Source organism: Haemaphysalis longicornis, unplaced genomic scaffold (genome assembly GCF_048455015.1).
Source record: "Haemaphysalis longicornis isolate Haplotype H1 unplaced genomic scaffold, Haemaphysalis longicornis Haplotype H1 scaffold_6, whole genome shotgun sequence".
Lineage (NCBI taxonomy): Eukaryota > Metazoa > Arthropoda > Arachnida > Ixodida > Ixodidae > Haemaphysalis > Haemaphysalis longicornis.
The window spans coordinates 69,194,770-69,212,544 of record NW_027526407.1 but is presented as its reverse complement, the minus strand read 5'-3'; the positions used below and the strand labels follow the sequence as shown (position 1 = coordinate 69,212,544).

General features: G+C 48.7%; 1 protein-coding gene across 1 annotated transcript; it reads left to right on the top strand.

Moving 5' to 3' along the window:
- The first annotated feature begins 623 nt into the window (after positions 1 to 623).
- On the top strand, positions 624 to 9,683 carry LOC144142877 (uncharacterized). The gene is made up of 3 exons (XM_077674700.1): positions 624 to 985; positions 2,715 to 3,886; positions 9,555 to 9,683. Exons 1-3 carry the CDS (start codon positions 692 to 694, stop codon positions 9,592 to 9,594), a joined length of 1,506 nt encoding a protein of 501 aa, XP_077530826.1. The 5' UTR covers positions 624 to 691; the 3' UTR covers positions 9,595 to 9,683.
- The last annotated feature ends 8,092 nt before the right edge of the window (positions 9,684 to 17,775 follow it).

Sequence of the window (17,775 nt, the reverse complement as noted above, 5' to 3'; positions counted from 1 at the left end):
TATTTTGTGCAAGGAAGCTATTAGATTATTGCATTATATCCTTTAGGCCTACAGAAAGAACAAGAAAATTTCACCTTCTTTTCGAAATCAGAAATAGTTTCATGTCAAAAAGAAATTGAAACCTCTCTTTCTTTTTTACACCAAAACGAAATAAAGCAATATTCAAATAGCTTCCGTGCACACAATAGACCTTCCTGGTCATGCTGAGATAGAAATATTGTTGAGTTCTTGCCTAATTATTTAATTAATCTTGGAGTGGCTTGGTGAAGGTAACTAGTGTGGTAACTCAACAAGTATACAAGATATCTTTAACCTAAATTAAGTTTTGTTATTGGGTTAATAACTTCATAAAATCTCCTAATTTGAATAAATTTGATCCATAAATAACAAAAATAGTTTTACTGGCCACGTCCCCCCTTAACCTTATCTTGATGAAAGGAGCCGCGATGCGATGCAGCGGTGAGCGTAGTGAGACCTTCGTGTTTGGGATAGCGGAGGTCTCTTACATAACCGACCGTTTTTTCCCGTGAGGTCGGGAGAGCCACTTGAGCGAAAGATAAACAGCAGCTAGGGCGTGGCCGCTGTGGCCTTAGCAACGGTACCCATGCCAGATAAGCGTCCGGGTTGCCCTTCAGACCGCAGGTAGCCAACGAATCTCGCGGTGTTCGTTCCAGGGCCTCCGATCCTTTCCATGTTAAAGATGTCTTCAGCCACCCATCAGTATACTTTGGTGGGGTTCTCCGAAGAAATAGACCGGAGGCCACTGCTGTTCGTGGCGCCTCTCTCAGCGACGAGAATTTGCAGCGCTTGCGGACTCGTACCGAGGGTGTCGGCGGTCCTTGTATGTGGGCATGTATTCTGCCAACCATGCTACCGTCAATGCAAGCGGAGTAAGAAGATATATTGTCCGCTCGACGGGGAATACTGCCGGGAAGAGCAAGTGTTTTGGGAAGACCTTCCGGCTAAAGGTGTACTGAAAAAAAAGGTAAGTGTGCAGATCCAAGAACCCCTTCCTTATCAGACTTGGCAACAAATGCATTATTAGTAACTGCCGATCTGCATGCTGCACAGACATGAACTGGTTGTGTGACTTTTGATAGAGGATGCTTATTTAGATCGCTCAGTTACGCCCCTATAATTTAGCAAAAAGGGTTGGTTAAATGTTTCAAAGTAATATAAAGTCAGTGTTCCTAAGTGTTGGAACTACGATGAAGATGATTAAGACTTCAGAGCACATAAGCAAGGAACAGACCGACTTCATTTCAACAGTCGAATCCACCGACATGCATCGCGTCGTGTCCAGGCTGGTTAGCTATGCGCTCCAAGTAAGGCGACGTTGGGCCTCCTTGATAACAGTCGCCGATCGGGCGTCGACTGCCTCGGACGCAATCCGGCCCTAGATTTTCCCATGTATTCCAACGAAACCTCCCTTCCGATGGAAGTCCCATCACAGCCATCGGATTATCTAGAACTAGTAAATCGAGGAGGACCATCGTGTGTTGTTCCGTTGGCGGGTGAAACAAAAATGGGTGACCGGGGCGTTGGTTAACGAGTGTGTGTGTGTGTGTGTGTGCGTGTGTGTATGTTTGTGTGTGTGTGTTTGTGTGTGTGTGTGTTGTGTGTGTGTGTGTGTGTGTGTGTGTGTGTGTGTGTGTGTGTGTGTGTGTGTGTGTGTGTGTGTGTGTGTGTGTGTGTGTGTGTGTGCAGTACATAGCCTGCACGTACGCACATAATTCCATAGCGGGAGTCCACGTCGACTGTTCATCGTATTTCTTATTTCATAACAAGATTTACTAATGTGATTTATGTTGTCACCACAAGGTGTTTCAAATGTTTGTTTGTCTATCAGGCAACAAATTTTTTAGAAAACTGCTTTTACTGCAATGTAGAACAAAAGCTTGCTTTGGGAGACTTAGTACATTATGCTTAAAAACTACTACAATGCGATAAAACAGGTACGAAGAATAAACACGTATAAACAACTCAGTTCCAAACTTTCAATTATATTTTATTGAGAAAAGACGCTGTTTATATACACAAAGAACTAAAAAACTAACAACACTGTGGCGTCGAAGGGGATCCCAATTCTAAACAAGTTATTCCTTTATCTGACAGCGATATAGGCGGAGAACTAACGCAGTTATCCCCTGCCCGCCTGGCAAAATTACCTTCAAGATTTTGGCGCTCAAGCTTTCCGCTTGCCATTCTCAAAACCTTTGGGCGATCTAATAGGAGGCTACACTTCAATCGTTTACAGTGCTCAAAAAGGTGGCCACCCGCATTAATTGCAACTGTCCATTTGGGATCCTCGTCCTATCATTGAAAAGTGTTCATAAGGCAAACTGGAAGGTGTTTCATGAGAGGTGAAGAAGCACAACTGGACAGTTACAAATAATACGAGTGGCCGCCTTTGTGAGTAGTTCAAAAGATGCAAGTGCAGCCCCCTGTTAGATCGCACAAAGGTTTTGAGAAGGGCAAGCCCAAAGCTTGAGTAGGCTTTTTGGGAATGGTATGCACTTTGACGTTTCAATGTTCTTAGTTTTCTAGTTTTTTTGTCTATACAAGCAGCGTCTTTTTTCAATAAAATCTAGTTCTAAGTGCGGCAGTCTATTTTTTGTGCGTGTTTCTTCTTCGTGCATGTTTTATTGCAACAGTGATTATCATCTCATGTAGAGCATTATATCAGCTCACCAAACACCTTGTTGCTCGCGCAGGTTTTCTGCTGGAACCAAGCCAATGGCTGTAATGTCGTCACGGTTGCTGCAGACATTTCCAAACACTTTCACCATGAGTGTGGTCACCACCTGGCGAAATGTCCTAAATGCGCCGCAAAAATTCTTGCCACGGAAGTGTGCAAACATCTGGAGTCTCACTGCGGCTCTCGAGGGGCACTCCGTCGATCTGGAGTTTCCAAGAAACAAGATGTTCCGCAAGGACAAGAGTGTATCAGTACAACAGCTTCCGAAAGTGTGACAAGCTCCGTTCAGCAAACATCTGATGCCAACTCAATGTCCATGTCCTCGATTCAGGCGGAGCTGATAGATATTAGCCACTCCTTAAAAATGGGTGGCGCCCCCACAACTTCCGGCGACGGAGAAACAAACGGGGGAAGTTTGGAAACAAGGAAACTGCGAGAAAGTCTCAGCGAAATAAGGATTGAAATGGCCAAACAACAACGCCAACTTGATGAGTTCATGGAAGACGCCACCGCTAACCAACAGATATTGTATGACAGCTTTGTGAAGCAAAATGAGGTCGTAAAGCAAATTTTAACCAAGGCTGGCCGCTTAGAAATGGGGCAGAGTGAACTAGCTCCGCAGTTCGCCGCATTCAGGGAAGCAATGGGAGACAGACATCGTGAAACAAAGGCCCAGCTTCATCAATTTTCCCTCAAGATTGATTCCCAGTGCAATCAAACGCGTGAATTGTTGCGTTATACTCCCGCTCTCTTACTCTCGTCGATTTCGGTTGGCACAAAGCACACCTGGGTGTTCGAAGAATTTGAGTCGCTACGGCAAACAGCAGAAAAAGAGTGCTCCGCGGAGGCGATGGTAGGGCCGGTATACCTGAGGGGCTACTTCGTGTCGGCCGGGATCCGTTTATACGACAGTGGAAGGTTATACTTCTTGTTTCAACTATACAAGGGGAAAATTGATGGGTTTCTTGAATGGCCGTTCAACCTCAAAATGGTCTTCAGCATGCTTCACCCACGCGGATCCGAAGCATTGGAGTATTCCACTACACCGAGCAATTTTCCAGGCTTTCAGAACCATTTTTCAAGACCGGTGCGGCGGTATAACAGTCGTATTGGAGGTTCCATCGTGGCTTTCACGGCAGAAGAGCTGGAGAGCGGGGGCTTTATCGAGGACGGCAGAGTGCTCCTCAGGTGAGACATGCCAGACAATAAATGAGCCCTTGAGCTCAAATACTGTTCACTGGTTTGCAAAGATTCGCCAAGCCAATTTTATTAATAAGAGAAGTCACGCTAGCGTGGCTGACCATTGTATTTAATATAAGCATCTGACAAAATCCCGAAAATGCCAAAGAATAGAGTAACACGCGCTAGCTATATTTAGAAATGTCTTGCAGAAACCAAAACCTTCTAAGCTTATTATGACGGTTTCCCAATCCGCAAAAAATAGAAAACAAGTTCGCAGTCGCTTGTTGAAAAAATGCCCGAACACTGAGCTGCAATATTTGTTGCAAAGCCACGTTTTCGCCAGCCCTACAATAATGTACCCAATTTTGGGCTCCAGTTCTCTGCAACTCGTAAATATTTTCCGCTGTGTACAAGCTTTAGGATCGCGCGTTTTTCATATGTGTAAATTGTGGTGTTTTTCAGTGCGAATCGAAATATAATACAGATGTTAAGAAGATATGTGGCTTATGTCCAGTGTTATGTTTAACCGGTAACTCTTCCAAGTTGCAGGTTGATGGAAGCTTTCAGCGTAATGTTAATCAGTAGTAACTTTGATAACGAATGGTGCACGAAAAATTCAGTAATCTCAAATCTATTTTCGCAGAGTTCCTATTTAAGCTTATACTACTTATGCTCATAAAACTTTTCTTGAAATTAGTATGATACGTACTTAGTCAAATTACAATACTTGCCTGAGTGTGGTCATGCGCGGTATTGTTCTAATATGTACTTATAAAGCTAATTTAAATCTCTGCTTTGGCCTTGGTCATCGCCGGAGGGCTAGATGAGAGGGGGGAGTTGGTCCTGTATGCCGGCTTCTGGAATGAAGTAAAGAAGGGAGTCGACGGCCATCTTCCTGTTCCTTGTAGACCATTCTGTATGGGTCCCTTCCCGCGACGGTTGTTGCCTGACTTGATGTGGCAATGGATCTTTTTCCAATAGCGATCTGCGCATTCTCTGGCTGCCGGTCCACCATTCTTGCGAGGCGCCTCCGGCAAAATAAAAAAAAAGGACTCTCCTCAGTTTTCTCCTTGGGGAGCGCCTATGCTGTCTAGCCCTGCAGGTTTTCATTTTATCTCTGTCGAGAGCTCGTGGTCGGTTCGTACGTGCATACAAAAGTCGCTTTCTGAGGAAAGGGGCAAAGACGTTTGAGGTTGACCACGCTGTGAACACATGGCTGCCAGTGAGGGAGTAACAAAGATGAAATAAGTAAACAAACAGGGGCCTTTCGGCCACTGCAGATTATTCACGGGAACGTGCGCCTGCTACGGTGACATTCATGTGTAAGGTACGGGTGACGGATGGGTGCTGGAGGGACTGCAGGACCGGAATATTTTGTGCACGAGTTCTCCGAAAGCCACACCTTTTTGCGGGCTTGCCTTGCCGACATTTTAAGTTCGCTGTGACGGCCGCTAGGAGGACCCGTACTGGAAAAAACTGCAGCCGTTCCACTCAATGTAAAAGCGGTTGGGAGTGGAGAGCAGTGATTCGCCATAATGGGCTGTACCGCCGTTATCCGCTCACTGCTACTACCCCATAGAATTCAAATTTCCCGACTTTGCAGTGCTCGCGCGCCCCCTGCCTGAAACTGCGGTAGTTCTGTTCTTTTTATGCATGCTTGTGGAGCTATTTGACGTCATTACGAACGCGTAATTTTTTTCTTGCGTAGCTGGAGCGTTTTTGCGGCATTTCGAACCCGCCATTTTCTGTTTGCGCGTGGAGCCCTTCTGCGTCATTTCGAACACGCCATTTTTTTGGTTTGCGCGGCCGCTTTTTTTGCGTACTATCGTAAAAACCAGCCCAACGAGCGTTCCTAACTAAATCACTGCAGGCGCTGCCGGTTAATTACGTATATTTTGCCTCTAATGTACCTATAGTTTTCTTTGCGCTAAACAACGGGGAGATAGACGTAGGACAAACGCCAGCGGTTCACGAGTTTGACTTTGGAAGCCTCTGGGGTACGCCATGACGACAGGGCTACAAAGGAACGCCCTGTTGCTCTAGTGGGGTCCAGCGAGCGAGCTATGACAAGGCGAGCGCCTAAAGTACTCTGCACTTAATAGATTCATTGAGAAGGGGTCAGGGTTCGCAGGTCCTGGAAAACAGGGCAGTTTCATAACAAGTAGTTGGGGTCAGCGACTTGTCGGCTGTCAGGTGATTGACAGTTTGCATATGGCATCGCTGGGGTGTAGCTGAAAACAGGCTATGAAGTTCGGCGTTATGGCAGTGGTCGTCCCAATACGTCGGGGTGGGACCGCTGCCCACTGAACAAAACCGGATGGTTTAGGGTCATCCTCTTTGGGCAGTCGCAGTCGCAGCGCTGCAGGTCACTCAGCAAGTTTTTTGGCATAGTTTCTTCATAGTAATATCCAAAGCCATTTCTTTCCTCTTCCAACTCTTTGCCCTGAAGCGCGAAAGATGGAGGTGTCGACGCTTGGATAGCGGGGAAAACCTTCGTCAGTAGAAACAGAGACTGTGGGCAATTATCGGGATTGGAAAAAATTCACCGTACGTCCTGTGTGCCTCCTTCTTTCCCAGTATCCCACTATGGCTTGGGACCCAAAGGTCTGCACTTGTGCGGCCGATTATTCGAAGATGTCTTGCAACTGCATGGAGTCTTGCTACCGTCGGGCTGCGCCTGTTTTTTTTGCCACATTCTCTCACGGCTGCCTTAGAGTCTGTAGAGAGCATAACAGTTGATTTATGACTCAGAGGTGTTTCTGGCGGCTGTTCTGTGATCTTTTTCGGTCGCGAATTGTAAGGCTCTCACTTCGGCTTCCTTCATATGGGGTACCGCGTACTGCCTTGGTTTCTTTTGCTATGGTCTTCTTGTCGCAGCACCATGCTGTACCGAGCCTATCGTTCTGAAACGTTGCGCCAGTTTATCTCGCGCGCACTCCTGAGTCATCGTCGGTACGCTGCAGTCCTGTAAGGTATGTACTTGCTGCTTGTTAGCCGCGTGTCCGATGCTGAGCTTGTGCTTTTGGGCATGGGCCGGTGGTCAACTACAACTCTTTGCTTCCATGGTTTAGGCGGTTGCTAGAGCCGGCTTCGTGTCCAGCGAGTGACCAAGTTGACGAACAATTGCCCTGCCGGCTTGAGTGCGACGTGGTAGCTGCGAGGCCTCTAAGTTTTCTGCTTAGTCTTCTATAGTTTTCCTTTCTAAGGGAAGGTCAAGCTTTTAAACCATTGTGTATTAAGTGAGGCAGCCCAGATATCACTCGCATGGCTTCGCAGTGACGGTAATCTACAGACTCCCGTTGCTCTTCTGTGAATCTGTACAAATTATAAAAACAAGTCTTACGAATATACAGGGCGTTTACCAAAATGCGAAGAACACCTTCACGGGCGCCTCACTTCTTCGTAGTAACCCAGGGGAAGGACAAGTGTGAGGGTTTCACACAGTTCGACCAGGGTTGGCTTTAGAAATTGTTTGAGATGGGATTATATGTGTTGGTGTCGGAAACGTCTGTCCGTATGGGCACGCGTACGTGACGAAATAAGTACACAATCGCTGTACAAGCGACTCTTGCCGAAAATAGCGCTGCAGATGCGTAATTCTTGACTTGACAGTAGTCAGCGCTATATCTACTCTCCGCCCGACCACAGCCGTATAAAACCCTGATTTGAAAAGTTGTAATCGACGTCCTCGTAGGCGATTCTGTTAGCGATTACCAAGATAATCGCTAACAGAATTTCTGCAACCTTAGATTTCAGTCAACCTAAAGAACAAGCAGGGTTCCGTAAAGGTTATTCAACAATGGACCATATTCACACGATCAATCAAGTGATAGAGAGGTGCGCTGAGTATACTGAACCCCCATATATAGCCTTCATAGATTATGAGAAAGCATTTAGCTCGGTGGAAACCCTAGCAGTCATTCAGGCATTGCGGAACCAGGGGGTAGATGAGCATTATGTAAGAATACTAGAGAATATCTACAATAGGTCCACAGCTACCATCATTCTCCATAAGGAGAGCAGTAAAATACCTATAAGGAAGGGTGTCAGACAAGGAGACACAATATCTCAAATGTTATTCACAGCATGTTTACAAGAAGTATTGAGAACGTTGGATTGGGAACAGGTGGGAGTAAGGGTTAATGGAGAATACCTTAGTAACCTCAGATTTGCTGATGGCGTTGCCTTGCTAAGTAACTCGGGGGACGAATTGCAAAGCATGCTTACCGCACTGTATGAACAGAGTAGAACCGTGGGCCTGAAAATTAATATTCAGAAAACTAAAGTAATGATCAATAACCTCGGGACAGTACAGCGGTTTGAGATAGGGGGCGAGGCAGTGGAAGTGGTAAGCGAATATATCTACTTAGGCCAAGTTGTGACCCCAGATCCCAACCATGAGGCAGAGATAATTAGAAGGATCAGAATGGGGTGGGGTGCATATGGCAGGAATTCTCAGATAATGAATAGCAGCCTACCAATGTCGCTGAAGATGGAAGTGTATTACAGCTGCATCTTACCGGTACTCACCTACGGGGCAGAAACTTGGAGGCTCACTAAGAGGGTTCAACTTAAATTGAGAACGACTCAGCGGGCAATGGACCGTAAAGTGATAGGTGTAACATTAAGGGACAAGAAGAGAGCGGAGTGGGTCAGGGAAAAAACACGTGTTAAGGACATATTAGTAGAGATTAAGACTAAGAAATGGACGTGGGCAGGGCATGTAATGCGAAGGCAAGATAACCGCTGGTCATAAAGGGTAACAGAGTGGATCCCTAGAGAAGGCATGCGCTGCATGGGGCGGCAGAAAGTTAGATGGGCAGGTGAGATTAAGAAGTTTACGGGGATAAATTGGTCGCAGTTGGCACAGGACCGAGGTAATTGGAGAATAATGGGAGAACCCTTTGCCCTGCAGTGGGCGTACATTGGTTGACAATGATGATGACGATGAATCGATGTCTCCCAGTTCAAGAATGGGCAAGTGTAACTTCCTTGTTTTTCATTCGCAATAGTGCAGGGCACAGATTCCATGATATAACAGGTCTCGCAAGAATTTGTCGTAAATTTCCCCCCAAAATAAACTTCGTTAGTGATTGGTATATTTTCGTCTTCAGGGGTAATTTGGGGGTATTTTTTTTTAAGCAGTAGAAATGCTTGAGCACGCAACTGTGGCTGCTTGGTTAATGTACCTGAAGTGAATGTGTATGCCTGATCCGCTCCGTTGGTTCTACTGGCAGAATAATGTCAGCTAAATGTCGACCGTTCTGTGTTCTTTTGGCCGAACATTCTAGTTCACCGTTTACATTCTAAACCCAACAACAGATGAAAACAACGGCTTCAAAATGGTAATTTTTTAAACAGAAATATTAAAACCTTGGTTCAAACAGGTACAAGACTTTCGAAATTCAAGCGCGTCTTTGAGTCCAATAACCACCCGTAATCAAATCAAATCAAATCATTTTTATTTGCCATCATACAGGTATATGGGAGGGTCATCTACCATGTAATATAAGCCATGTCATTCTATGACAGTCGAAAATGTTTCTTAGGTACATGGATTTTATGCAAATTATATATTTATTGCGTCAATTTTATTTCATTTGGGTTTAAGAATAACGTAAACTATGGTAACTATTACGCAGGGACTCTACTCAATGCCGTGCGTTTTTTTCAGCCTTGCACTCGAACCTATAGGCGACGACGAGGAACCATGAAGACAGCTTTCAGAACGCAAATTCAGCCACTCAAGCACGCTTTCCCCGGGAATTTGGCAACCAACACGAAAATAAATGTGTCTAAGGTCAAGCAATGTCTCTAAGGTCTGCCTTATTGTGAATTGGTAAATATTCTACAAGTGTAACGAAGAATAAAAAGAGTAAGTTTCCTTTTTTTCCCTAGGCAAGAAAAAAAAGAATTATTGTAACTTTGTAATTGTCAATTATTTTGTACATCCGAAAATGAACAGCATGATCGCTGCCCTTTGCAAACTTGGGCTGGCGATTCCACTGCGCTAACACCTTGTGAGATGCAGTATTTTTATCGTGTGCTTTAATGGTTGAAAAAAAAAGCTTGGGGAACTTCATGTAATTATTGATACCGTTGAACCGTAAACGATGAAAACTGTATTCGAGAACCAGTTCTCCAGTGACCTGTTGTTTTACCGCCGGACCTTTTTTCTGTCTTCGGAAAAATAATTTTTTGGTGCTCCAGTAAAACTGAAAAATTCTGAAGCAGTTGTTAAACCAGGAAATGAGAAATTTTACACGGGGCGGTTTTTCTTATTGACTGCACTATATGGGGAATCAATGCTAGATCAATATGTTTTGACAGCCTGCCTCAAAAAATTCTCCTGAGTTCACGGGGAATTTAACGGTTGGCTGTACCTCGATGCGGCGAATTTCAGCGTCCGCAGGATTTCTGAAACTTTTTGTTTCACTGATTATGGTGCGTAGAAATTGATTAAAATGCAAACTGGATGCACATGCAGCGGAGGTTAGGCCTGTTGCGGCCACGCACGCAAGACGTTTCTGTACCGGTGACAGCGGTGAATATTTACCGTAATCAAGGGAGTGGGGCACCGGAATCAGGGCAACTATTCTCAAAAGTAACTCCGAATGGTCGTCCCCTGTCATCCCTTTGATTGCAAATATTCATGGGGGTATAAAGTTTCCCCTAAACCCTAGTCTGCAACGATGTATAATAATTGCGTCAATTTAAGAGAACAAACAGAGTTCCTCCTGTGGTCCAACAAAATCTGCAATAAAAATCATAAAAACGTGGCAGGATGTAGGCAAAAAAACATAAATTTATTAGTAACACATCAAAACGTACTACGCGCGATCTAGCCAACGCTGTAGAGATGCTTTAAGAAATATGCCTATGCCTAGAGGTATATAAAAGCTGAAGTGCACCAGAATCTACCCGAATTCACTGTTTAAACCGTTTTCAGAACCTGTATGGGCAATTAGCTGCCAAAACGCACGTAGTGTTTGTAAACAACTTCACGACACTGAAGCTGGGTGAGTTGGTCTATGGTAAGTTGAAACAGCGCTAAGTCGCGACACAGTAAACTGGTAATGATGATTTGTGATGATTGCTAATGGTATCCACTTAATAACATGGTAATGATAGTTAAAATTACCAAGGAAACTAACATAACTATGTTTTATGCTGTATCCCCTTTAAAACATGGTAATGGCAAGTAAAATTAACAAGGAAACTAATATATCTGTGTTGTATGCTCTTCGCGTAATCTTAGCCTTGGTTTTGGGGTAGGCTCAAAATAACTTTTGTCTGTTACAAGTGGTAATTGGACTTGGCAAAATTCCCATCTCTGCTTTTCTTCCATCACATTCTAATCTTCGTTTAGTCGCCTCGACAGTCTTGAAGTTTACCCCCTCTGTGCTACCCTTAAATCCTGGGGCTTCGGGAAGCCGGATATTCCCTTCATATAGCTTCGTACGGGTACACTAACGTTCCAGCAATATGCGCCACATAGTTTCGGTTTCTTTCCCGCCGACCACGCATACCCAATTATTTTGTATAAACGTCCGAGACAGAAAATTTGACAGCCATCTCAATGCAGTCGTACGGGCACAAAGGAAAGCCTTACAGCTTTCTAAGAAACTTCGCTGTTGAAGAAAATTTGATCTGGTCCAGCATACGAACCCGGGGCCACCACCTATCTATAGCAGTCGCTATACCAAGTAAGCTAACAAGGAGGCGAGAGTCTTCTAGCGCTAGAGCAAACTGATCAGCAACTCGAAGTGATGGATAGGAGTTAATCAACCAGATTTAGGGGAAGTCCCGAAGGTTGAGTAAGTTTCTGAGAAGGGATATTTGACATCCCCCTCAATGCAGCCGTAAGGCTACAAAAAAATCTGTACAGCTTTATCAGAAGCTTCGCAGTTGAACAAAAATTGCTTTTGATCCAGGATGTGTACACTTCCCCACAAAGCTCATAGTTCTCAAGCAACCAGCTCTAGCCCTGTTTCAGTCCTCGATGGGTGTTGACCTTCTGCGTGAATTTCCGCCCTCCCCATGTCAGGTGCACTGTATTATTTGATATATTACTTCAAGGAACTGTATTAACTCGTCATCTCAGCCCTCAAGTTTCGGCACCCTCCACATCAGTTATCTGTTTACGTTGTCATATACCCCTGTGGTCTCTCTCTACCTCGCAATATGCATAACCCTAGCATTGAACAAGGCAGGCATTCATGCACATTGCGAGGAGCCACCGCGGGTTCGAGCTATTTGAGAACGCTCACGATACTGAAACGCCGTCGCGCCAACTTAACACCGCCTCCGTTGGGCAGGTGGAGAAGGGGGCGACAAAGGAATATGCCCAGGGTACGGAGGGAAGACGTTTATTTTATACTAACATTCTAGCCACATATTTTACCGTCCCAATTACACAATTTACAGCACAGGTACGTACTTCCCGTTAAGTGAAAGGGGCGATGGGGCGCCACGCGCAAGTGCGCACGTTTCGTCGGCGCAGAGCCAGTGGGCTCTTCTGTCAGGGCAAATTCCGGGGTGCACGCACGTTGTGCGCGCGCGCATCGCCGTGCTGGCCGGATCGGCTCGCAGCAGCGAGGGAGACGGGGCCCATTCGCTCACAGGCGCGTACCGCACGGCGTGTTCGTCGAGTGGTAGGTACGGCCTTACTATATGCAAGCGTAGGGACAACAGGAGCAGCCTTGGGCACGGGCCGCAGCCAGAAGGGCTGGTGGGCTTTCGCCGGCGCAACAGAGTTGCCGCCGGCTGGTAAAGAAAGCGTCACATACCTTCGGCCAACGCCTTCGGCGTCCTGGAAGCGTCTCCCCGAACGGACCCCCGCGCAGGGCGCGCGTTCGCGTCTCGGCGAGAGTCGGGTTCGGGCCTCGTTCAAACGGACCAATGAGGTGAGGTTAGCTCCGCTACCAGGGCGGAGCGCCCGCGGCGTGACAGTGTTTTATCGCCGCAACGGTCTCTGCAGGCTTCACCTCACGCAAGAGTTTGAGAGACGGCTCGGCTCTACGCAGTGGCGCCAAGACGAGCCGGAATTTCGGGGAGAGAGGGGAAAAACACCGCGCAACGCCACAAACCCAGTGATCGCGCAATGGCTTGGGCGTCAGGATCCCCACACTCCCCTCTCCTTAAATGCCCTCGCCGGTCTGAGAAGAGTTGACCGGCCATCGCCCAGGCATGGAAAAGACGGCGAAGAGTAGAAAAGTATGCATGCACAAAGCAGTCTCAGTCCCCAGCCCATACAAAGCATTTACAAACTACACTACCAACGCTACCCCCCCTCCAGCACAAATGATACATACCGGAAAACTACACGCGACACTGAGATACATAATACATAGTAATTGGTTCCACATGCATGCACAAAATGAAGCTATTGAAATATACAATTAGAATGAACGCGACACTATATATATTAAAACAATAATGGTAATAATATATACAGGCAGGGCGATACTATGCTACAATGCTACATAGGGTTACAAAAAGAGCACACACTACGACTATAAAGAATCAGGGCAAAAGAGAAGACACAAGCATGCTAGAAACTACGCTGAGCTACGAAAATAATATTTTTACAAATTCAGGAGGCGCGGATCTGCGGGGCTTGTGCAAAGTTCCGCGGTTGGGAGCACGAAAGTTTTTTAGGGGGAACGTCCGTTGTGGTCAATCAAGAAAAGGAAGATGGTGGGCACCAGTGCCGGAACGACCTCACCGTAGCGTCGAGACAGCAGCTCCGTGAAGGGGGGGTACCAGCCAGGAGGAAATGTGGCTTGAGCAGCCAGCCGGCAGGTATGATGACCGCGAGGGCGCTGCTCAGGTGTAGACCTCGCGTGGCACTCGATGGGTGCCCCGCCAAGGAGCGACGAGCGGCGCTGGTGGTGGCTGCCGCCCAGCGCGAGCGAGGCAGCGGCCGGACGACAGCCGTGGTGCCGATGACGCATGGTGCAGTTCCGATGACACTGACATATTGTCCGCATCTGGAGAGGGCACCTCTTCCGCAGCTCGCAACTGGCCGCCAGTCCCGTTCTCGTCGGCGCAGGGCAGCCCGGCTACGTTCGCCTGCCGTAGGCGGTGCACAGGGGGGGTGCATATTGTTGGTCCCCCGAATCAGCGCAGCTGTCCAGGGCCCGGTCAAGTTCACGAATCGCAGAGTTCAAGAAGCGGGCACCTGCGGACCCTCCACCACACCGACGAGACACCACGTGACGGCGGGCGCACCGGGCGAAGCAAAAACCACTCGCGGAAGGCACCTTGGGTTGACTGAAGCCGGCAGAGGCACACACCAAACGCACTCACGAACGCGTCCACAACACGCCCGTCACAGTGTTCGTGCCACCGGGGCCAAGTTCCTTCGCCACAACGCGGTGCGCCCCACTCGTAGCGTACGTCCGGCCCGCGTTTTCCAGGAAAACACAACCTCCCGTTGGCATTCAGTATATGGTCCCCCAAAGTCTGGCCTGCTCTCCCAACCGCACACAGTTCACGCAACGGCCTCCAGTACGCGCTGCTCGCCCCGAACACCGGGGCCGTGGACGGCCGAAATCCGACACCTTCAAAACAAGCCCATAACTCTCGACCCTGGCTGCGCGCGAAAGCCAATGACAGTCTTCGAAGGGCACTCCCGCGGCCGACCTAGCCACCGCTTTTAGGCATTCGCTCTTTCTTCAAGACTGCGCCCGAGTAAAAAAAACAGAAGAGAAGTTAACTAGCCCTGCTCACTGCTAAACTGGATAAAAAAAAGAAAAGAAACGTACACAGCACTTCGTCCACCATGCGCAGACTAAGGGGGTTCCTGTACCAAATAAATAAAGTTAAAGCACTGGAAAAAGAAAACACTACATCGTGCACCGACAACACATACACACATAAAAAAGAAAACAACCCTAACGCCTTCAACGAGGCTAACACACGAACCGTACCGAACCCAGAAACTAAGCCAACAAAATGGGTTCATGCTACATCACGCGGTACAACGCTCAAAATACTAAGTGGAACACTTCCTCACCCTGTGCATTAAACCAGTGCTCTAAACAATAACAAAACGAATTAGGACAAGATACATTATGTGCAGTCATCAACGCCCAAATGGGGACACACCAATACAGACAGTGCCACGTAACATGCACACTCTTACAAACCGAGTAAAAAGAGAAAACATGCGCTTACAGCTTTGCTGGAGGGGAGAGACAACTGACCACACAGATTGGGCTGGGGTGGCCGGGGCGGCCGCGCTGACTGAGACTGAGAGAAGCGAAGTCAGCACGGGGGCGAAAGCGCCTGCCGTTTAGTGTGCTATGATCACTGAGGTGACCTCTTCGTGACGCTATATTGATGAGCCGGCCGAGAGAAGCCTGGATTAACGTGGGTGCCGTGTCATTACCGCGCAGAGCCACTGTGCTCAAGCGCCAAATAGTCAGCCCGTGACACCATATAAGTAAAGCTCTGCTTGCTTCTCGGCAAAGGTCCCTTCAAGTCGCAAGCAACTACCTGCCATGGACGCACACTGTCAAATGGCTTCACAATTCCAGGCGGCTTCCCACCGTGCGCCCTCGCCGTTTGACAGACATGGCAGGACCGGCAACAGCGAAAATGTCTTGCCTCGTCCCGGGCCAGGTCACGGAGCGACTCAGTTTACCAAAACTTTGGAGCCGCCTAAATGCCCGGCGAATGGTTCGTCATGAGCTTAGCACAGCAGTGCGCAACTCAGACTTAGGGGGTTACCACATTGAATGGTTCAATTGCCTCATCATCGGTGGCTACGTAGTTAAGCACGAGTCCTTCACCGTCCAGCAGAAATGAGTCCCCCGGGGCGTCGGCGACACACGCTGACTTCAGCCCCCCCCCCCCCCCCCCCCCCCCCCTCCCGCGCCTGCTACAAGACAAGTAGCATCTCGGCGCACGCCCGCAGCAGGACAAGCTACGCCTCGGCGTCTAAAAAAAAAATCAAACTAAAAAAAAATGCCTCCCAGAGACCGTCGCACATCCGGCGACAAAAACGGGTCATTCTGCTGGCCGGCTACTAGCTCTTTTCGGCTCAATACAACCGCCTTGCAACGGGCATCGCTTCCCCCTCCTGATTTTACAGCCGAGGCCCGTCCGCTTTCCCGCGGCATGGAGTTCGCGAAAAGCGCCTGCCCCTCTCTGCGGGGGGGGTCCGCGCGTCCTTTCTCAACTCTGGGTCCTCTTCCTCCCCTCAACGGCTGTCAATTTCGCCTCCTTTACGGGCACACGCTTTTGCGCCGCCGGCTAACGTCACACTTGGACAATAAATCTCGATGGATTACGAAGCACGAGATAGCGCGTCAACTACCATGTTCGTGCTCTACTCTCAGGGGACGGCAACAAGCATATATCTCGCGTGCACTACTCCGAGTGGCGGCTGTGGCCTTTCTCCCGGAATACGTATACCGCCGCTCCAGTGGGGCGCGGTTGCACCGTCGCACTGCCCCGTGGGGCTGCGTTAACGAGGGGTGCACGCACACTCGCGTACGGAGGGGCAGTCGCCTCGTCCCCGTAGCAGCTACCGCTAGCGGATAAGCATCAAGACTGATTCCGGTTGCGTACTCAGCTTAATTAGCGGCCAAAGGCTAATGAGACAATGGCCCCACGTTGGGCGCCAGTTTGTGGTCTCTCTCTACCTCGCAATATGCATAACCCTAGCATTGAACAAGGCAGGCATTCATGCACATTGCGAGGAGCCACCGCGGGTTCGAGCTATTTGAGAACGCTCACGATACTGAAACGCCGTCGCGCCAACTTAACACCGCCTCCGTTGGGCAGGTGGAAAAGGGGGCGACAAAGGAATATGCCCAGGGTACGGAGGGAAGACGTTTATTTTATACTAACATTCTAGCCACATATTTTACCGTCCCAATTACACAATTTACAGCACAGGTACGTACTTCCCGTTAAGTGAAAGGGGCGATGGGGCGCCACGCGCAAGTGCGCACGTTTCGTCGGCGCAGAGCCAGTGGGCTCTTCTGTCAGGGCAAATTCCGGGGTGCACGCACGTTGTGCGCGCGCGCATCGCCGTGCTGGCCGGATCGGCTCGCAGCAGCGAGGGAGACGGGGCCCATTCGCTCACAGGCGCGTACCGCACGGCGTGTTCGTCGAGTGGTAGGTACGGCCTTACTATATGCAAGCGTAGGGACAACAGGAGCAGCCTTGGGCACGGGCCGCAGCCAGAAGGGCTGGTGGGCTTTCGCCGGCGCAACAGAGTTGCCGCCGGCTGGTAAAGAAAGCGTCACATACCTTCGGCCAACGCCTTCGGCGTCCTGGAAGCGTCTCCCCGAACGGACCCCCGCGCAGGGCGCGCGTTCGCGTCTCGGCGAGAGTCGGGTTCGGGCCTCGTTCAAACGGACCAATGAGGTGAGGTTAGCTCCGCTACCAGGGCGGAGCGCCCGCGGCGTGACAGTGTTTTATCGCCGCAACGGTCTCTGCAGGCTTCACCTCACGCAAGAGTTTGAGAGACGGCTCGGCTCTACGCAGTGGCGCCAAGACGAGCCGGAATTTCGGGGAGAGAGGGGAAAAACACCGCGCAACGCCAAAAACCCAGTGATCGCGCAATGGCTTGGGCGTCAGGATCCCCACACCCCGTAATGTCCAAGAACGCAATCATACGCATAGACAGGAGCATATACAGACACGGTCGCCGCCTGTCGCTTCATTGCTTATTTTAACACGAAAATACTTTTATGCCGGGGTCCACTAAGATCGCACGACGTCATATCCGTCACGGAAATGACATCGCCAGAAAAACTACAATGGACGTGGCTGCTCCGGAATTCGAGTCACGGACTCTCTTCGCCACAACGGGAGGTATGAAATGCGCTCCCGACTGTGCTAGGAACACACGCGTGAATAGGACGACGAACACGCCT

Bases quoted from the DNA above. Each gene is read 5' to 3' on its own strand.
- LOC144142877 (XM_077674700.1), top strand. From the start codon at position 692: ATGTTAAAGATGTCTTCAGCCACCCATCAGTATACTTTGGTGGGGTTC. The intron at 986-2,714 runs GTAAGTGTGCAG...TTGCTCGCGCAG, and splicing joins AAGGTGTACTGAAAAAAAAG to GTTTTCTGCTGGAACCAAGC. The intron at 3,887-9,554 runs GTGAGACATGCC...CGTTTTTTTCAG, and splicing joins GACGGCAGAGTGCTCCTCAG to CCTTGCACTCGAACCTATAG.